The sequence below is a fragment of the Molothrus ater genome, chromosome Z (genome assembly GCF_012460135.2).
Source record: "Molothrus ater isolate BHLD 08-10-18 breed brown headed cowbird chromosome Z, BPBGC_Mater_1.1, whole genome shotgun sequence".
NCBI lineage: Eukaryota > Metazoa > Chordata > Aves > Passeriformes > Icteridae > Molothrus > Molothrus ater.
Window position 1 is genome coordinate 23,766,998 of NC_050511.2, and position 20,377 is coordinate 23,787,374.

The 20,377-nt window shown below is 42.1% G+C and overlaps 1 protein-coding gene across 1 annotated transcript; it reads right to left on the minus strand.

Moving 5' to 3' along the window:
* Positions 1-1,703: 1,703 nt before the first annotated feature.
* S100Z (S100 calcium binding protein Z) lies at positions 1,704-17,709 on the minus strand. Its single transcript, XM_036403739.1, has 5 exons — positions 17,630-17,709; positions 16,444-16,590; positions 3,989-4,092; positions 3,019-3,176; positions 1,704-1,862 (listed from the first exon to the last, which is right to left on the minus strand). The coding sequence occupies exons 1-5, from the start codon at positions 17,707-17,709 to the stop codon at positions 1,704-1,706; spliced, it is 648 nt and encodes a 215-aa protein (XP_036259632.1).
* Between the last annotated feature and the right edge of the window lie 2,668 nt (positions 17,710-20,377).

Below are 20,377 nucleotides of genomic sequence, written 5' to 3' on the forward strand. Positions count from 1 at the left end.
GTGGCTAGCAACTGTCTGGGGCCCCTGAGAAACCGTAAAAGTGGTCTTATATTTTCTGGCTGATACTTTCGCCATCCTGGTCCAACACTTGCAATGATATTGAAGTACACGACATTAAAGGGAGCAAAAAGTTGTCCATTTGTTGCCAGTTTTACTTTTGTACTTTCTGTCATGTTGGCCTAGAAGATATTTTGTGAATCCTGCATAACTTTTTCATTCAAGGCTGTGGCATTTTTTCATTCATGCTGTGGCACTGTCACCATCGCAAAGCTTGCTTTTCTTCCCAGATAACACCATTTGGGGGTGGCCCTGTTCTTAGGATGCTGTCTGCCCCTTGTTACATTTATTACACCCTGCAAAATCCCCTGCTAATAAGAAATTACATATTCTTAATCATATGTAATTTCATACAAATGTACACTTTGCTAAATGATATTTGGATGCCTGGGAAGGAAAGACAAGTGAACTAATTCTGCAAATATTGCCTAGCAGGGCACATATTCATTGGGGAGTGGTTTTTTAATAATGTCTTACACAAACAGAAATTCTTCATTTAATTCAGATGCCCTTTATTATAGTTTGAGGTTACCAGCAAAATAACAAGGATATAAGAGCTCTCTGTGCAGGAAAAAAAGCCACAATATCCTGCCACTGAGGATGCTTAAGTATGCTTAATTCAAACAGGAGTGTGTAAATACTCTTAACTCAACCCAGGAGCAAGCTAACACTGGGAGGAGTTTGCCTACTCTCTCTTTGCCTGGCCGTGGGGCTCAGGGAATCCCTACTTCCATACAGGGTGGGGATCAGTGTAAGATGAAATAACAATTTTTCCATAAGATGGCTCACATTACAAAGCTGTACCCTGGAATTTCATCATTAAATCTTCCACAAGTGGTCCTAAAAGGCCTCCTTTTAACCATGCCAAAGTAGTCAAAGCAGAAGGCATTTACACATTTCCCCCAAAGACCCAGTCCTTCCATCAGCCCTCCAAGCAATTTGGTGACTAAATCTTCTATGTACTTGAATAATTTATGATATGAATAAATTCATTTATGCCAAGTGAAGAGGTTGACTACTGGGATGCAGCGATGCCAACAGAACAAAATTGAAGCTGGAGACAGGAGGAAATGAACCCATAACAATGGCAAGCAGTATTGTATGCTCCAGCAGCAAGAGACAGCTGTGACCACATCTGAAATATGAGTGTGGGGAGCAGCAACTAACAAAGGTTTTAGAATAAGCAGAACTGAGCTAAAAAGAATCTGCTGGTTTTGAGCTGCAGAATAAGATTATTATAAAATGACTGATAACTAAATTGCAGGTGTTGGGTCTCATTCCAAATTTTTTCCATGCAGAAGGTATATAAGTAACATTCCCCTGCCTTTTACTTTCCACTGACATTGAAGAAATAGAAGTCTCAACTCGTGCCAAATGATCTGTCACCCCAAGCCCTTGACCTGGCCAACTGATGAAGGCATGTTACAGATGCATGGAGTGCAAAGACTGGAAATATTGCACATCTCAAGTAGTGTAAGCTGGCTGTAGTCCAGCTTACACCAGCTGCTGACTAGGTCCATAAATGTCTTAGAGCAGTAACAGTTGGAGGAATTATGGTTCGCATTTACTAATCACCAATGAGGGCTACCTAACTAGGCATGCTTTGCTTGCATTTGTGGACTGGAGATTGATTACATAGAGGATTTTTAAAATTCCTCTTTCTTTAGCTGTTCTTCAAAGAAATCATTACATGCCACTGTCAAAGCAGCAACCAGAATGACAAATTCATTAAAATCCACTTCATTGTCCTTATTGGAGTCCAGGTCATTCATAATTTTATCGACCAGGAGGGGGTCCTTTTGGCCCTAGAGAGAAAGAAAAGTGACTTAGCTGTGCAGGTCTTGAATGTGCACTTCTGACATGCCTGGCACCACTGCTATGTTACAAGGCTGGTGTTATTAAATAAAGGCTGCATTAAATATGGACCTGAACAGTAATACATCTCTAGTCACTGCAACATCAGAAACTAAAGAGAGTGCAGCCCTTAAAAGGCATACAGGTTCTAAATGAGGATTGAAATGAGTCAAACAGATTTTAGGAGATACTAAACATGGATCTCTTTTGTCAAGGTGGATCTGTAAAGTGCATTTCTCTGTCTCATCCCTTGACAAAAAGTACTTAGATTTCCAACAGAATACTCATAAATTGTCATATTATATATCCATTTACCAAATTCAGAAGAACCCTGGTTGGCAAAAAACCATCCTATTCAGTGGGAGCAAGACCATTGAATCTCATAATAATAAATCAATAGCCAAGATTAAAAGAAAATCCAATTCAAGGAAATGAGTGCAATGTAAAGAAAATCCTTCTGGGATAGGGCCCACAATAATTTTTATAATTAAGAGGATACATAAACCCATTATTTTTAAAGCTTTGATTCCATAAAAGCATCTATGCTGTGTAATGTAGAACACAACAAACATGCAAAGAGATATTCAAATCAGCAGATTATCATTGAAAGGATTTCCTTAGCACCTCTCTGCAGGGCACACAAGCATCAGTACTGTGTGGCCAGTATGCACAAGCTACTTTCCTCTCTCATGACAATTGGTTGCTGCATTTAAGTCTTCAATGGATTTATCTATGCCTTATTATTAAAAACAAACAAACAAAGAAACAAACAAACAAATTGACCATTATTTAGCATTGATCTTGCTACTGCTCCTAGGCTGGCCTAGGCCTCTCGCTCAAAAGCACTGTGGAGTTTGCAGAGCATCGGTACCCATCTCTGCTGCCAGTGGTACATGGGAGGGTACTGACCACCCTCTGAAAACATATTTCTCAAACGGGACATTTGACATCATATTCTTCTGTACAGCTCCACAAAGAACTGTTATCTGAGAGACTGTCATAGGATGGGCCTTGCACAAGGAGGTGCTATCCCTATCCAAGCACTTGGATAGCTGCTTAACCCACTCATGACACAGTCACTCAGGAGGTTCAAAAGCTGCATCTTACTGAAAGGAAGTCGGTGAGCTCACTGGTGAGGAGCTCCTTGAGTTCTCCTTTACTGAGCTTGTTCCTGTCTCCTTCTTTGCCCGAGTAGTGATGGAAAATCCTAATCAAGGTGTCCATTGCATCTTCCAGTGGAGTGGTCATAGCAGTGAGCAGGAGAGCTGTGGGGCAAAGATACGGTCACTGACATTGCACAGGAGTCAAACCAAAGGCCAGTCTCTGGGAAGGGAAGGAGGGCCAGATGAAGACAGAGATTGTTAGGCTAAGAGTCAGGCTTTCAGTTGATCCATCCTGTTGGCTGTGTGTGAGAAAGGATGGACTGTAATAAAAAAACTCCATGGTCCTGAACTCATAAGCAATTGCTTCAAAAAGGTGAATGGAAAGAAAGGATTTTTATTTAAGAAAACAAGCTACTGTGTTTCCATTTTATAAAGCTGCTGTAAAAGGAAAACTTTTGTGCCTATACCTGAAAATACAGGAAAAATGAAGGCATACTTTCCTTCCTGATAATTTAAAAATTTTCTCAAGAAAATGTCTTCAAAAAGTTCCATCTGGGAAAGTAAAAGTGCATTTATATAGAAAGCTCCACACCAGTTTAAAGGTGGTCAGAGGAAGATCACCCATAATAAGAATAACTATCTGTCAATTTATTCAGTCATATTTGCTTGGGCTGAGCCTTTTCCTATAAATTGCCTGCAGTAAACAGATGTGAGCTGATCATCCCCAAGGTTTGCTTCACTGAGTATACAGTAAGTATGCTGCTTATGAGTGAGTACACAAGGAAGCAACATAAAAAAACAGATGGAAATGCAATTATTTGTAAAGTAGTGGATTCCAAAAGTAACTGAAAGTAGAAATCCAGAATAAGTGAAACATGTTGAATGAGCCCCAGAGAAAGATTAAAAAGCCAGAATGCACTTCAGAGTAGGACTGGAGTCCTAAACAATATCATAATGCAGACGTTAAGACTTACCTGCTTTACAGGCTAGCGGAGGTGTACACAAGAAAATACCCAGATCACAGAAGGTGATGGTCACCTTCCTTTCAAAACCCATGCACAGACTCTTGTTTATCAGGCTGAGAGGGTGGATTACACAGAGACAGACGTATAATTGTCACAGGGATGACAGGTCTTCTGTTTCCCTCTGCATTTGCCTACTCTGTTCAATAAAACCTCTTGCTCTAACTGGGTCACTAAAATATTCACCAGGCAAAGTAAAGGCTCCATTTGGAACACATGGGATAGATACTTTTTATCATTTGACCTTTTACAAATATGCCGATTCAGGGCCTTGAAGGTCAAAATTAGAAAATGCTAACAATCACCAAGTTGATATAAAACAACTTTCCACCATTTTTAAAAGAACACTTCCTAATCTGTCTTTGAGCATTTCTACAGTCTAAGTGCCTCAGTGCTGGCAGCCAGAGTTCAAAGGTGCCTGGGTATCTGGGGGTAGGCTTGCCCGTGAGATTGCCACATATCTCTTGAGATATCTACTTTAATTGTCAGATATCTCCATACACCTAAAACATTTTCTCTTGATGAATGAAATTCTTGCTGTAGTAAATGAGTCCCCAGGAAGAAATCAGGGAACCAGTTTCAGTGGAAGGTGTGCCTGAAATCGCAGTGTACATTGAACAACAGTCTTGGCTTCATTTTTACAGTCCTGCACAAAAACTGTAGTCTAGCATTCTTTCTCTGAATAAATGACCTGGCCTCAGATTGTCAATAAGTGTCTTCTGCCCAAACTTCAGGAACTTGTTGATGCTGGGAGTGATGGCTGAGGGATACAGGAAGCAGCAGCTTCACCATGGTAGGGTGTACCACCCCAAATAACAAATGACCAGGGTTTTCATGACAGACACACGAAACAGAAAACTGCTTGTGAGTTTGCTTGAGGGTTTAGTTTCCCTTAATAAAGCCTTGTACCAGCTGCACACACTTGTCCAGCAAGAACAACTGTGCAGACGAACAGTGGAGCTGCAGCTCCTTCTTTGTTTCATTCCAGCCAGAGGGAAAGAGAATTAGGTGGGCATTGTTTTTAGCTCTGAAATCCTCTAAGCACTCCTAATTTTGACTACTACCATATATCTCAGCCCACACCCCTGCCTGCCTCTGGTGCCTTCAGATGTGTTTCTTCTGCCTGTGCTGTTGTGACAAGTCTCCACAACCTGGGGGCCTCGTGTGGGCCTCTGGGGAAAAAGGGAGGGAAGAAGAGGGGGTGGAACACATAGAAATACTGGATCCCAGTGATAAGGGAAGTGACCTTGAGTAAAGTTTCATTTCCAAAATACGCAGGCCCTTCTGGCTAGGGGTCCCTGTTGGCATGCACGGTGCTGTGTGCGGGCATACACCTGCAACTGCCATCCCTGTGGCCAGGAGTACTCACCAGGGAAGGGCAAGCCAGCACTCAGGGAATTGTTATAAAAGGTTAAGGTAGAAACCAGAGGAACAAGAGGAACATATCTCTCCTGCAGTCAGAGGAAAGTGAAGGAGGAGAGCTGCTCTCCATACCTCTTCTGTATTTGGGGAAAGCTCATGGGTGCCTGATATCGTGCAGGAGTTGTCCTTGTGCTTCTGTCCTCCTATAAACACTGGGATTTAGCTGGATCATATAGAGCATATGAGAGAAGAGCATGAGTGATATCAGGCACATATATCTCCCACTCAGTTCTCGGAATCCTCTGTGTCTGCAGATGAGAAGAAAAAGCACGGAGCTCCTGATGTAGCTACAGCCACATGGTTCTGTCTTGCCTGTGATTCACTAATGATTATAACTATTGCTCAGAAATATTATACAGATAAACATCAAAGTACTTGGTTGTTTTTTGTTGTTGGGTTTATGTGGGTTTTTGCCATTTATTCAACAGCAGCTTCACCCACGCCCAGAAGAAAAACCACAGCTGACTCAATATATAAGCATGAAATCCCTTTGTTTGTCTATATATTATTACACTGATCCTCTGGCTAATGAATATTGCAAATTAATTATCTAAGCAGAGCCTACAGGAGGTACAACTTCCAGGAAGCAGGTGTAAACTTTCAGAGTTGCCATCCTTAGGACAGAAGAAAGAAAGAGTTTCCTCTATTATCTCCAGAACATCAGCTCAATAATTTATACAGTGATATAATATGCACAGATTCTTTCTACAGGTACTTTCACTCCAGCTAATTGTGCAAGGAACCTTCTTTTCCACCCATTAGTGGGTGACATACACAGGGAGCAGCTGAGTGAGGTTGTTTTCAAGGGGTCCACACAGTTTGCTGTGACCAGTCTTTTCCTCCCTCACTAGCAAAATCTTGCCAGTGGCTCCAGTGACAGCAGATGTCTCACAACTTCTATGAAGGCAAGTCCCAGCACTGTATACTGAAAATTCATGATTATCAATCAATCAGCTGTTTCATACTTCTTCATCCAACACCCCAGAACAATCTGGCTTAGTATGATAACCAGTTGGCACTGAAGATAACTAAAGTCAGCACAGCCTGTAAAGCAATTCAGTATCAGGCCAAGACCTGACTGTGTCAGCAAACCACTCTCCCATCAGTTCTCACCCTGCGCTCTGGGTTTCCAGCAGGTTAAGCACAGGAGCAGCACCAGATGTGGCTGACAGAGAATGTAGGACTGCCTGTAGACATGGTGAAGGATGGTGTCTTCCTCATTCATGCCTTAACTTTGTCCATCAGAGCCTGCAAAATGTGTTGGTGGGAAAGAACCTCTGGAGACGCTTAGTTCCACTGCCTGCTCAAAGCTGGATAATCTTCAGCATTAGACTAGACAGACACAGCTTTGTTTGGTAAATATTAAAAATCTCCAAGGATGGAGATTTCACAAGTTCTTGGGTAACCTGCTTAGGTGTTGCTCTGTCTCCCTGGGGAAGATGACTGCCCTAACATCCAGTCTGAGCATCCCAAAGTACAGTGGTGGGCACTGGCCCTTTTTGCACCACCTACCACTACACCACAAATACTTCAACCTTATAAATGACCTTCAAATAGTCTTGACTCTTCACTTAAACTCAAAAATAAATTTGGAAGCAGTCTATCTATCTAGCAGTCTACCCTGACTCACCCAATCTATTTCCATGTTTTACTGTCCTTTCATGTTATGTCCCTGACCCTTATATATTCTCCCAATTAGTGTTTCAACATTAAAGAGTGCCCTGTGGAAGTGATAGCTGTCAGAAGGCAAAGGGGCAGAGTCTCCACCTGGCCTGGCACAAGTAGTCTACAAGGCTGAATTCTGTATGCCATGTTTTCTCAATCAAGTGATAGACTTATGCTAGCTAGGCTTACACAATGAGACAGTCACCGTGACTTCCAGAAGATCATCAGAGGGATGGGGTACCTCTCACGTGAGGACAAGCTGAGTGACCTGAGGTTGTTCAGCCTGGAGAAGAGAAAGCTCTGGGGTGATCTAATTGTGGCCTTCCAGTACCCAAAGGGAGCTGATAAGAAGGCTGAGAGGGGCTTGTAAAAGAGCAGGTAGTGACAGGACAAGCGGTAATGGCAGCAAATGGACAGAGAGTTGGTTTACATTTGATAAAAGGAACACATTCTTTTCTGAGGGTGGTGAGGCACTGGCACAGGTTGCCCAAGGAAGTTGTGGATGCCCCATGCCTGGAAGTCTTCAAGGCCAGGCTGGATGGAGCTCTGGGAAACCTGGTCTAGTGAAAGGTGCCCCTGGACACTGCAGATGAGTTGGAACCGGGTGATCCTTAAGGTGATCCTTCCAAACCAAAGTTTTCTCTGATTCTATGATTTCACTGGAGGCTGTTGAGAGAACGGAAGGTTGTTCCTTGCTCTGTAAATCTGAGAAAGGACCCAACATGCAGGACTGATTCCCCTTATTTTAGTTAGGGTAATATAAACATGCACCCAGTTAGAAGGGTCTATAGTACCGTTTCTCCCCTCCCACTTGGAGATGGGACAGTTAGATCATAGGCAAAAAATCTTATTATTCTTTTTGAGGTCTCTGCTCCTCAAAAAATGAGCAGAGCTCTGACTTGTTTGAAAATAGTCAGTCTTTGACATAGGGCAGCAGTCTTCTTCCTCCACAGCTGGGAAGGAGCTTTGACTTATTCACCAGGATTTCTCCTTGATCTCGAGACAACATGACACAAGCTGCCTTTAAGCCAGAGTAGTTTATAAAGTGCCACTCTAAGCCATAGTAAAATACTACTCAGCTTAAGTGTGAAAATCTTGTACTTAGGGCATTTGGCTTTCAACATTTGCCAGAATGCATGAGGAGAACATTTTCTCAAAAGTAATTATTGCACTGGGAAAGGCAAGTCAGCCTCCCACCTACATCCTGTCATTATTTATTTTTCCCAAACTCACACAGCTCTTGGTATGTACATATTTTGAATCAGTGTTGTAGTCCCAAAGTGGGAAAAGGGTGAGATGGAAGGCAAAACTGCAAGGTTCATAAAGACATTTATACTACACAATAAAAATCCTATATTGGATTAGAGCCTAGATTAGACTAGAGTGTATTAAATAGATTAAGGAGTTTATGAGACTTACATTTGAGTTAGAAGTTCTTGTTAAATTATAATGAGCATTTTTTCATTTTAGGATTGTTAGCATTTTCATTGGTGGTTTGTTGCCATATCTGGGTGGCTGATTGATCTATTCATTTACATAAGAAATGTCTCCCTCCCCTGTAGGTTCCAGCTGACATCTTCAAAGTTGTTTAAACTGCTGTGATCCCATAGGCAGCAGAATAGCAAACAATAGTTGAATGTCTTGCTAGTAGCTTTTACCACCTGGATTTGGTAGTTTACTCTAGGTATCTTTTTTAATGTGTTACACTTCAAGGGCTGCCCATCTGAAGTGTGTCCTTATATTCTCTGTTGAGTCCTGTTTTGAACAAGTTACACACCTCTTTTCCAAATACATAAGTGACTTTTTCACTAAACTGTCAAGATCATTGAACCCTGCTTGATCCCATAGTGGTCATTCCTCTTGTGATACCCACTTAGCATAGAAATTGTGGCATTGTCAGTATTTGAGGTACTGACTTCAGTTACTACATACTGCTTTCTTCTCCTCCTCATAGAAAATTTTTCACCATTTCCTACCTCTGTGAGCAACCATCCATTATTAGCCTGTGAAGGCAACATCTACTGTATATGAATGTACTGTGCTGTATATGAATATGTAAAATATGTAGAAAACTTTCATTAACCCTAAACTGGAGTTTAGAAGTATTTCTGGCTAAAGTTCTTTCTTCCTCTTATGCCTCTGAAGCAGAGAGATCTGTCCAGCTGTGTATCAGCCAAGAAATTTATGAATTTAACATTGTCTATCTATGCCCAGGAAAGATGCCAAAATAGTGTAAAATATCTTGGTGTAGATGGAGAATCTGAGCCAGTTGTGCTCCAGGTAGTGGCAGAGGGTCCCATTACAGAGCAGCCTGGTAATCAGAGACCACACACCCAGTGCCAGCTGGCTGTGGCAGCTCACATTACAGCTAGTACTTGGCAATACATCACCATCTGAACAAAGCCAGGATACTCATTCCCCTTGCATTAGATCTGCTGAGCAGTAGGGCAAACCCATCCCTATGGTGGCTCTGACTGGCTCATGTTTTTTCTAATTCATACCAACATGCAGCAGTCTTCAGTCTGATTCACTCCAATGTCTGGTTCCTTCCACAAGGGTTTTGCAGCTAGGTCCAGGTTATGTTTCATAATTATTGGGATCTCTCCTTGCAGGCAGTGGTCCTGTGTCCCAAGATGGTGAGCAAGGCACCTAGTAAGTTGTAGTGGTAACAAAATCTTACACAAATTTTCCATAGTCTTAGGTGGGTTGTTGAATTATTCCTGCCTCAGTTCCTCCTTCCTGGTTTCCAAGAATTCATACAGCAGCTGCTCCTTTGGGAATGGGACTCCAGGGCCTTGTGTGAGTACCTTTCTGTTGCCAAGGAGCATCTCTGAGCAGTGAGGGCTCCTGCCCCATGCAACTATGCAATGCTACTTGTGCTTGGCCATGCCATGGTGTGTGGGGTGGCCACCATAGCTCCAGATGCAGAGCTCACTGTGTTTTTCCATCTTCTCTACCCACCCTGTGAGCTCAAGCAGGCCCATTTACAGATGACTGGGAAATAAATTCACACCTTCTTCATCACCAGTGCCAAACTAAATAGTAAAAATGCAACAGGAAAAAAAGCATTCCAAATCAACTTGATTCAGTTTTTCTGGGCACTACTGATGTTAAATCAATATAGAAAAATGAGGAAAATATAGTGTTTTCTTAATTTGTGTGTATATAAAAAGTAGGAATATTCCTTTGGTCTGGAGCTGCCCCTTAGTGTCCTGCTGAAGAACTGCTTCTTCCAGATCTCAAACTAGCAGCAACTGCCAAAGCTGTGGCAACCAAGGGAGAGGAACCCCCTCCTGTCTGCTCCAAGGTACACACAGATGTTTCACTACTGCTTTAGTACAGTAAGCCCTGTACAGGGGTCAGCATTGTCAACAGCACACCAGTCAAGAAAAACTATCATTAAAAATTGTGGAGGAAAGAAATAACCATTGCACACAGCCCTGTTAGTAGAGGTATAAACTCTGCAGAGAATTTAAGTACTTAATATAGGTCAGTGTTAAAATAATGGAATTTAGGCTCATGATTTGCTGAAGTCAGGCTTTGTATTCCACTATTGGCCCTTAACAACTCATCCCAAATTTACCAGCTGCAGAGGGAAAAAGAAAGTTCAGAAGCACTTAAGGTTAATGCTCCTGTTTGAAGGGTAAATGCAGGAAAGGTCTAGAATAGTGTAATGTTCTCCAGAAATGTTACAGGAGCATTCTGCAAACAGCCACGGACTCTTGTCCAAGTGCAATGGGATCAAGGAACCTCAAGAGGGCATCGAGAGTCATTAGATGGTGAGGGTATAGAAGGAAGGCTTTAAAAAGGTAAGGACGTGGCTGAAAGCCTAAGCATTTTGCATGTGTTTTTGCTGTTGTGGAGCTTGAAGAGGTTCGCAGAGGATAGAGAAAGAGATATGTTGAAGGATCTGTCCTAGTCTAAAGTGAAGGTGGAAGATGTTATAGGACAGATCCTCAAAACAAGAGGTAACAAGCCAGGATGGGATGGAATCCAGCCTAGGCTTCTAGAAGAACTTGAGGTAGATGAACAATGGGAGCCTCTGGCTCAGGAACACAGCAAGGAAAACTGACTGGTACAATGCCAAATACTACCCAGAGAGCCAGTGAACATCAGGTCTGCTGTCATGTTGGACAAAGAGGTAGAGACCTGTGACTGTGGTCACAAGGGTTTTCAGGATGAAGAAGAGACGAGAATGTTGACTCCATGATCAGAAGGCTTGATTTATTATTTTATGATATATGTTACATTAGGACTATACTAAAAAGCAATAGAAAGGAAAAGGTTTCTTCAGAAGCTAGCTAAGCTAAGAATAGAAAAGAATGAATAACAAAGATCTGTGTCTCAGACAGAGCAAGAGCCAGCTCTGCCATGAGTGGTCAAGAAATCCAAACACCCACAGGAGACCAATCACGGCTCTACCTGTTGCATTCCACAGCAGCAGATAACCATTGTTTACTTTGGTTGCTGAACTGCAGCTTGTCACAAGGAAAAATCCTAAGAAAGGATTTTTCATGAAAGATGTCTGCGACAGAGACCCACCTGAAAACCAGAAGGGTGAGAACACGACTAAACACAGTACACTGGGGAAAAGTAAAGAACAGTAACAATGCAAATCTGCTGGCACTCCCTGAAGGAGTTTGTGATGACTGACCTCCCAGAAAGCATTCCTCACTCTTAAGGAAATTAGGCTGCCATGGAATACAATTAAAAGAATCACACAGGAGATGTCTAACTGGAAGATAGGTAATAATAAATTATTGGGTTTTACAAGGGAACAGAACAAGCAATGGGGTCTTACAGGCACACGTGCTGGAGGCAGTGCTAATCAATATGGTCATTGGTTATTTCAGAAAGGGAAGAAGAATGAATGAACTTTTTGTTCATAAAAGTTAAAGTTCTGCTGTGAAGGATGCAAGAGAACCTCATGAAATTAAGTGATATAGTGTCAGATAAATTCAACACAGATTAAATACAAAGTGTCATGGGTACATTTTAAGCTCTGATTTGACTATAAGAATTCATGAGAGAGATCTTGAGGTTACTGCAAGTGAACATGTTGGTTCAGTAAGAACCTTAAAACAAACAGGGCTAGGAAAGAAATGGAACACAAAAAACCAGAAGTGTTTTTATGCCACTGAGCTCAAGGGAAGGCCATTCATTCAACATCATGGCATTCTTCCCACCTTCATGTTCCTCTCAGTACAGCAGAATTATAAGACCAGCAAAGAAACAGTTTCTATGTTAGAAAGAGCTAAATATACAAGACATCTCAGCCTGCAGAAGTATTTAACTGGGAATGTCAAAGAATTATGTGTATTCAACAGTGGCACAGAGAAGGTAAGAAGTAATTACTCATTGTGCTTACTGTACTCCCTGGATGTTCTTACAGCTATTGCAGCTGCAGTTGCTCTGAGGGATCTGCTCCAGAAAAGTGAATTTCTGATAGTACTAGGAAAGAAGCTAGATGAACCCTACAGGTGCAATGCATGTCTCAGCAGAAGCTAGCTTGAGTGTTAGAGGCTGATGCGAATAAGAAGGCAGAGGTAGAGGTAGTTAATACACAATTGATTTAATTGTCTTTAAAAGACAAGGGAATTAGTTGGTTGTTCCTGGTTTAATGAGCACCATAAATGGCCCGGAGATATTTTGCATGCATGTGAAAATCAAGAACAGCTGAGATGGAGGAGGTAACAGAGAAAGTCAACAGGCATAATTTCCTCTTCACACCTTAGAGTGTGGGGCTGCATGTTTTCTCTCTATTTGGAGGAGGAATTGATAATACACTATAGTGTGTAGATACACTCCAATGTATCAGCAAGATGCACCACCCCTTCTGTTGTGCCTCCACCCCTCCCTTGGCAGGGCAGAAGCAGGAGCTCCTGGCTCCCAAAGCCCTGGCAGGTACCACATGCAAGCCATACCTCACGCAAGCTGTACCTGGCCAGTCAGGGAGCTCCTTCATGTCAAACAATGTGATGGTCCCTGGGCTTCCTGTTGGTCTCCTGGCTCACACCCTGGCCACACACTGCCAATCTCATACCACAGCCCTGTGCCACCTTGCATGTATGGTGCCAAGAGGCTAGGTATAAGCCCAGCATGGTGACACAGAATGCACTTGCACTTGTGTGTCCCTGGAAACTGCACAAACATGTTCTCAAGCCTTTGCCAGCACTTGCTGGGTACTGCTGTTCTGATTCCTCTGTCACTTCTCTTTGCTGTTTTTATCCTTGCTTCTGCACCTCCCATGAATAACACTTGAAGCATTTCAGCCCCCGCATTTGCAAAGGGCTCCCCTGGCTCTAGTAGCCTTCATCGCATCTCAGTCTGCAGCATGAGTTTCTTACAAGGTTGTGCATCATTTCCCATCATCCTGCTACAGGAAGCCTGTTTTCTGTGGGTGATCAGTTAGCTCACTTTCAAGTCTGCTACATTAGATGCCCAAACTTAGTGTGAATGGAAAAAAAATTAGTATTTCAGCAAACACCTTCAGTGCATAAAACCAAAGACATAGATGTTGGACGAGACAAAGCAAACACAGGTGACTGCAGAACTATTACTCAACCAATACACATCATGGTTAAAATATATCATCAAAATTTGGAAAAAGAGGGAAATAAAATCACCAAAGTGAGTTAAAATGGGTGAGTAAGAGTTTTGAAGGATTGAAAGCCTACAAAGCAATTACACTGAAATGTGCACTATGTCCCACTAAAATAAGACATCATGTCTTTTGTAGGAAACAGAGCAGTCATCCACAAATCCTTTGCTCTATTGCCTTCTAAAAGGATGTTATGTTTTATTGCTCTTGTTCTATTTCCCAAGTACTTCTATAACAAAGCCTTGAAAAAGCTTAAGTTACATTCACAGAGTCCTCCTCCTCATCTCCTCCCTGCCATGGTGAACAGTATTACACCTTTTATCAAAATGTCTTCTCTTTACTTCAAGGAGTGACATAACACTGTTTAAACTCTTTCTGAATCACAGGACATTGTACAGGTTGCATTCAAATTCTGTGATTGCAGTTGGTTTTCTATATCTGTTATACCTGAGAGTTTAATAATATTAATATTGTACCTTCTAAGAAACATATATCACTCTGAACAGAAATTCCTTCATAATCAGATTCATACGAATTTCTGTTATTTGCTTTTCAGATATTTGAAAATATCAGAGGCCCTGAGCTATGAAAAGGAGAATGTCAGTGACTCATATGATGTGCGACATTTTAAAATTTATACTTTTACTTTCCCTGCAAGTATTTTTTGCCTTTTTTTCTTGCAGTGATTTTAGTGTGACATTAGATTTTACCTCTATGGAAAGTCTTTTCCAAACTAACTCTTTTGCCTTCATTTAAAGTTTTTTTTAAAGTTCATTGTCACTCTGTTATTTCCAGTGAAAGCAGGACAATACACTGACACATATGCAGAGACTGGTGTTAAATGAGGTTTTAGGTGTACTTTTGATGATACAAAGCACTACCATTAGTGAATTAAAAGGCTTGATGATATCACCATCCCTACTTGTTCTCTTGTTCTAGAATATTCTGGTTTCTTGGGGTAATTGGCAAATATAAGAGGCTGGTGGGTTTGCAGGAGCAAGTTTATGCTACTATCTTCTTTCTATTGTGTTGAGTTGGATATTTAAATATGTTCCTTTTGGTACAAAAGTGAAAGCATCCTTATTTTCAGATAAAAAGAAGCAATATCAAATAACTGAGGCTGTTAAGACTCCTTGGAGGCATACTCTGAAAGAAGTATGTCAGAAACTAGTATTACATCATTAGTGACTGCTGCCTTAATTGTACAGCCCTCTAATTATGGTACCTTTATTAATTACACATGCTGTATCTTCCAGTGGTCATTGAAAAATAACAGGCACTGATGTCTTTTATAGTAGGGACTATCTATGTAAAATTATGCCACTCATGGAACTTACGAACAAATGACAGATGTTGCTGATCTGTGGAAAGTTCCTAAATGATATAACAAATTATGTGGTTTTTTTGTCAGGCAACTGAGCCCAGGCATTTCCCATTCTTCATTCTTCATGTTACTGTCAAGAAAAGTCTGCAGGAAAATGAAAGGCAGATGCTCTCATTTCCTCTAATGATGCAATTCCACTAGTGGGACAGGTCCAGCACTCTCAGTTGTTCCTGACTCACCTGACACAATAGGTTGCAACTCAAGAAATGCATCCCAGCCCATGTTCTGCCTGTGATATCAAAGAGATAAGGACTTGCAGCATCTTGCAAGGGTATTACAATTCCTCACTGAGGAATCACAGAATCACACAGAATCACTAGATTGGAAGAGACTCTTAAAATCATTGAGTCCAACCCATGCCCTAACACCTCAACTAAACCATGGCAGCAAGTGCCACATCTTTTTTTAAACAAATCCAGGGATGGTGACTCCACCACCATTCCAGTACTTTATCACCCTTTCCATAAAAAACTTTTTCCTAATATCCAACCTATATTGGATAGATGGCAAAAATTAGGTGCATATCAAGCTCTGCTTTTGCTCAAATATTGATTTCTTACTTAAGAAGTACATTTTTTTTCTTGAGTCCACTCTTGTGAAGCAGCCTCAGCCACCACTCTCAGCAATATGAAGTTATTTGTAACTACAATGGCCATGGTAAATATGCATTAAGTCAAAAGTAGAAGTTGCATGTGAAGCAACATTTCCACAATGGAAAGCTTCACATGGGCTCAGATGATCTGGAAATAAAGACAGAAATCAACTATCACTGACAATAAACTTCTGCCTGTCATACTATTCCAGAAATCTGGAGATTAAAAGACTTAGACAGGAACATCTCTTCTTGCTCAGATAAGCTTATGCTTTGAAGATTTGGTTTTAGCAGTGTTTCAAATCAAAGAAAAAACAAAGGAGATTGAAAGATATTGTGAGAATATTCTGCTTTGAAAGTTACACTCCAGGAGCCCCATATCTCCCCAGCAATCTGCTTCCCTGATCCCAAACCTAGCAGGGATATTTAATATCACCTGTTAAGTCGTTCTTCTTCTCTTGCATCAGATATGTATGTGTATTTTGAAACGGGGTATTACAAAATAAAGCATAGCACACGGAAACCGGATTGTCTTTCACGCTTGTTTGTTAAAGAGTGTGCAATAACAGTTGGGAACAGAAGAGGGAGCCTTTAATCACAGTATCAGCTCTGTTTGGCGATACTCGGAAAGTTAAAGCATGATCCTGTATGTAACATTCTTTTCCCAGATGATCGACAGAGTCCTCAGCTAGTTCCAAAATATCACCGACCTCCTTGGGCTTGGACTGGCGTGTGACACGTACCTCTCCCCCTTCGCAGAGAAGCTGCGGTCCTGCACCTTGCCGTGTCCCTTTTGTCTGCCCAGACGGCACCGTATCCAGCACTGTGAGCCTCCTGAAGCTAGGAGGCTGCTCTGCAACAGTGTGGGTGTGATCTCAATGGAGGGCTGTCTACTCCACGGAAACACCAAGAGCTAAAAACCTTGCATCTCTGACTTTAGTGCAATGGCTTTGGCTCCTCATGGGGAAGTGGGTGCTCTGGGAGGGAGGAAAGAGACTGCCAGGCAAGATGAACTACCTTCTGCAGGTGTCTGCCTACTCATTTAGGATGCTTAGATACCAAAGTAGAAATGTGTGTGTTGAGCTCACTTCTGATTACAAACTGTGAGGAACTCTCTCTTTGAAAAAAGAATTAATTGCTCAGCAAAGAGGAACCATGAATTCATGCTAAGGGAAACTGCATCAGCTGGCATAAGATGTGTGCCATGTGCACACTTGAGTGACACCAGTACCTGAACTAGAACACAAATGGTCCTCAAGCCACAATGCCCTGTGGAGCCCTTGTTCTTCCCAATCACATCTGACAGGTCTGGTTCAGTGTCTTTGAGTGCTACAATCAGACTCTAGGGTTGGTGTTCATGCCAAACACTGTTTAAACTTAAAGCACATATGGAATATCAAAGATTGTTGAAACAAGAGGGCTGCTTTCTAAAGACCTGCTATCTTGATTTCAGGTGTAAGCAGTGGAAACCATGACCTTAGCAGCAATGTCAGGTAGTGCCATTTCCCCATGCCTGGCAGAGGTATCTCCACTCTGTGCTATCCCATGTCCTAGAGACAGAACCTTTGCTATCCATCTGCTCATGCCCTGCTATAGCACAGTTACCAAAGTGAAGGTAGCCGGCAGTGGACTCTCTCTCTCCTCTCTCTCTTGCCATCTCTTCCTCAGCACTTTCTTGGCTCAAGCTGCAGAATTTGATTACACAGACCTCACTGTGGGCTGACTTTTGCTGATGCTGGTGCCAGCCCTACATCCTTCAATAGCAAACCTGAAAAAAGGCACCTGCATTCTTCAGAGACATCAGACCAAACAGACCCTTGACAAGCAGTTCACCAACCATCACCTTTAGAGATTTTCTTTGTCATCTCCATTGCTGACCCTGCTAACCAAAATGCCATGCTTGCTGGGAGTGCTGCAAGGCTCCTCAACCTTGTCGGCTCACGCAGGGTCTGGCAGTCACTCAGACATTTACTGAGGATAAGCTTACTGGCTATTGTTGTAGTGTTCATGACTCTACCTATTTAGTCATAGTGACACAGAGAGCTTCCAGGCAACCAGCCTAATACACACAACACAGTCTTTATAAATTACGACAGAGCAGTTCTATAACTTCCTTTCAGCATTTCATTTCACCATCAAATCACTCTTCATAGCAATAGCATACTTCACCCCAGCTCACAAATAATATCACTACAATACAGCATCCCAAGCATTTCAAGCTGTGCTCCTGAAATTAATGGAGACACATTAGTGATTTCAAAGCAGGCAACTTCATTTGAATGGGATACAGCACCACTTGCCTCCAACATGTCCTGGATTAGTGCTAGGGGCTTGTCCGAGATACTTTTACTCTTTGAACCATGTTGTTCAGCTCATCCACTCACAGAAAGCCAGACAGGTTTGCCAGACTGGGATTTGAAGATGAAATGTCAAGGGTCGTGTTGTGTCAATCTGAAAGTATGTGCTAGTCCTGAGCCACCGCCAGCTAAATACAGGGAACACCACAGTGTGGCGCTCCCTCCCGAGACAATGCAGTCATTTCGGCTCATCGACGGCTTCTTGCGTTTTCTTTATATCCCCCTGGCTTTTGACAATGCATGACACAGAACACTCTTCAGCACATTAAGGAAACTCCTACCCATCACATTTTATCTTTTAATTTACGTTCTTCAAGTTAATTATTTCATTTATTTCCTCTTATTTAGTGGGTTACCCTCTCCAAAGAAGCAGCATATGCCCTTGTTTTACCTACCCAAATTACTCCTTTTTCCCCAAGTGCTTACATATACAGACGCAGGCTCCATCCGAACGAGCTCTAACTCTCCACTTGCTGCAGTCCACAGGATTATGTGACAGAGCAGTCTATGACTGCAGTCAATCAGCTGGGGAAGCATGGACCCAACTGCTAAACCACAACACTATGAGTACATACTGTCCTGAACTCAGACTCTGTGGAGAAAGCATGAATATTGATAGTGTTCTGTACTGCTACACTGCCATATAAAGGCAGCATAGCCCAAATGTTCAAGACTTCCCTGAACTAAGCCCTTACTAAGCAACAGGAACTGTATTCATACCATGAACTATGGAAGAGTATTATCTCCTCTACAAGATATCACATAGCCATTAAAAGCCTGGTAAATGCTATAAATTGGGGAAGGGAGGGGAAAGGGTATTATCAAATAAACAGCACTTCAGACTCAAACATACTGAACTCTGTCCCCAGTAGTTTGCTTCTTGAAGGTGAGGCACAAAGCTGGAGTGCAGTTACTGAACCAAATGTAGTTGATAACTGCAACAGAGATATTCACTCATGCCACTCATGTTTGTTCTCAGATGCACTCACCACTTGATGCATGCTCGACAATTAAAATCCTGCCAGCCTTAAGAATTACTGTACATTGATTATTAGAAGTATTTTAAAACACAGACATCCCTCCTGCCCATTGTTTCACCAGAGATCTCTGCACCAACTGATTGGTTATGGGAGCTGTAATACCTGGAGGCGACCTACTGATAGAGCTGAGAGTTGTTATCAGGGCATTTCTCAAGTTCCATATGTAGATTGGTCAAATTTAGGCTTTTCTTCTCCTCCCACATTTTGTTGTCTTGCTTCATGATACAAGTGCTCATTCATGCTCTTTACTGCATTTTACTAACACTTTTGAAACAAAGGATTGAGGCTCAGTCCATGTGTGCTACCTGCAGACCTTGTTGTTGACACGCAGAACTCCGAACACAGACCTAACTTTAGCAGCAGGACTCTACTTTACAACATGCATAATAATCCTATGGAGACCAGGTGTAGCAAGTTCTACCATGAAGATGCAGTCTCTAGGTTACAGCTACATTAGGGCTCTAGCTATGGGTCAGGTGATCCGAGATTACACTCGTTCTCTCCTGTGAACACTCCTATGCTCTGGCAAAAAGCAATATCCAGGTGAGCACCACACTGACACAAGTCACACATAGCATTCAACAGCTATGTGGCAGGGAAGCAGGGTACCCAGAGACATGGGAATGGACACACAAGCTATCTCTGCACTTGGAATGCTGCATCTATACTGAGGCACAGACGCTGGAGATTGACAGGATTTAGTCACAAATACCAGGTCGTCCTTGGTACTACTGAGCTGACTCTGTATCACAGATGCAATCCCAGGTTCTTAATGAACTCCAGAGTAGCTATGAACCTACTTGTCTCCACGTTCACACAAATAGACCTTTTCCCCCTTTTTTCTGGCCTCCAAAGAGCTGGCCAGACCATCAGGGAAGCTGGTTGTGGACATACTTCAATGACATAAAAATCCATGTAACAAAAGCTAGCACTGGACCAGTGAGTCCTCATGGATTGAGAGAACTGGTCACAGCATCTCTGCACAGCATTCCATGCATCCTTCACAATCTCTAGTCTTTTTTCCATTATCTGAAGCATCTCCACCTCCCTTGGCCTGGATGACAGAGAGCTGACTATGTAGCCAGCCTGTTGTACTGGTCCTGCTAGCAAACAGTGCCTGGAGAATGTTTACCTGCAAACCCAAAGAAGGTTATCACTCCTGAGACAAAACATGTAGGTAATATATACCCTCCTGGCTGTTGTTGAATCAAAATGATGACTACTGTGTTTATGCCATATTTAAGAGTGATGCTGTTTATTAACCGTGTTCAAAGAGCCTG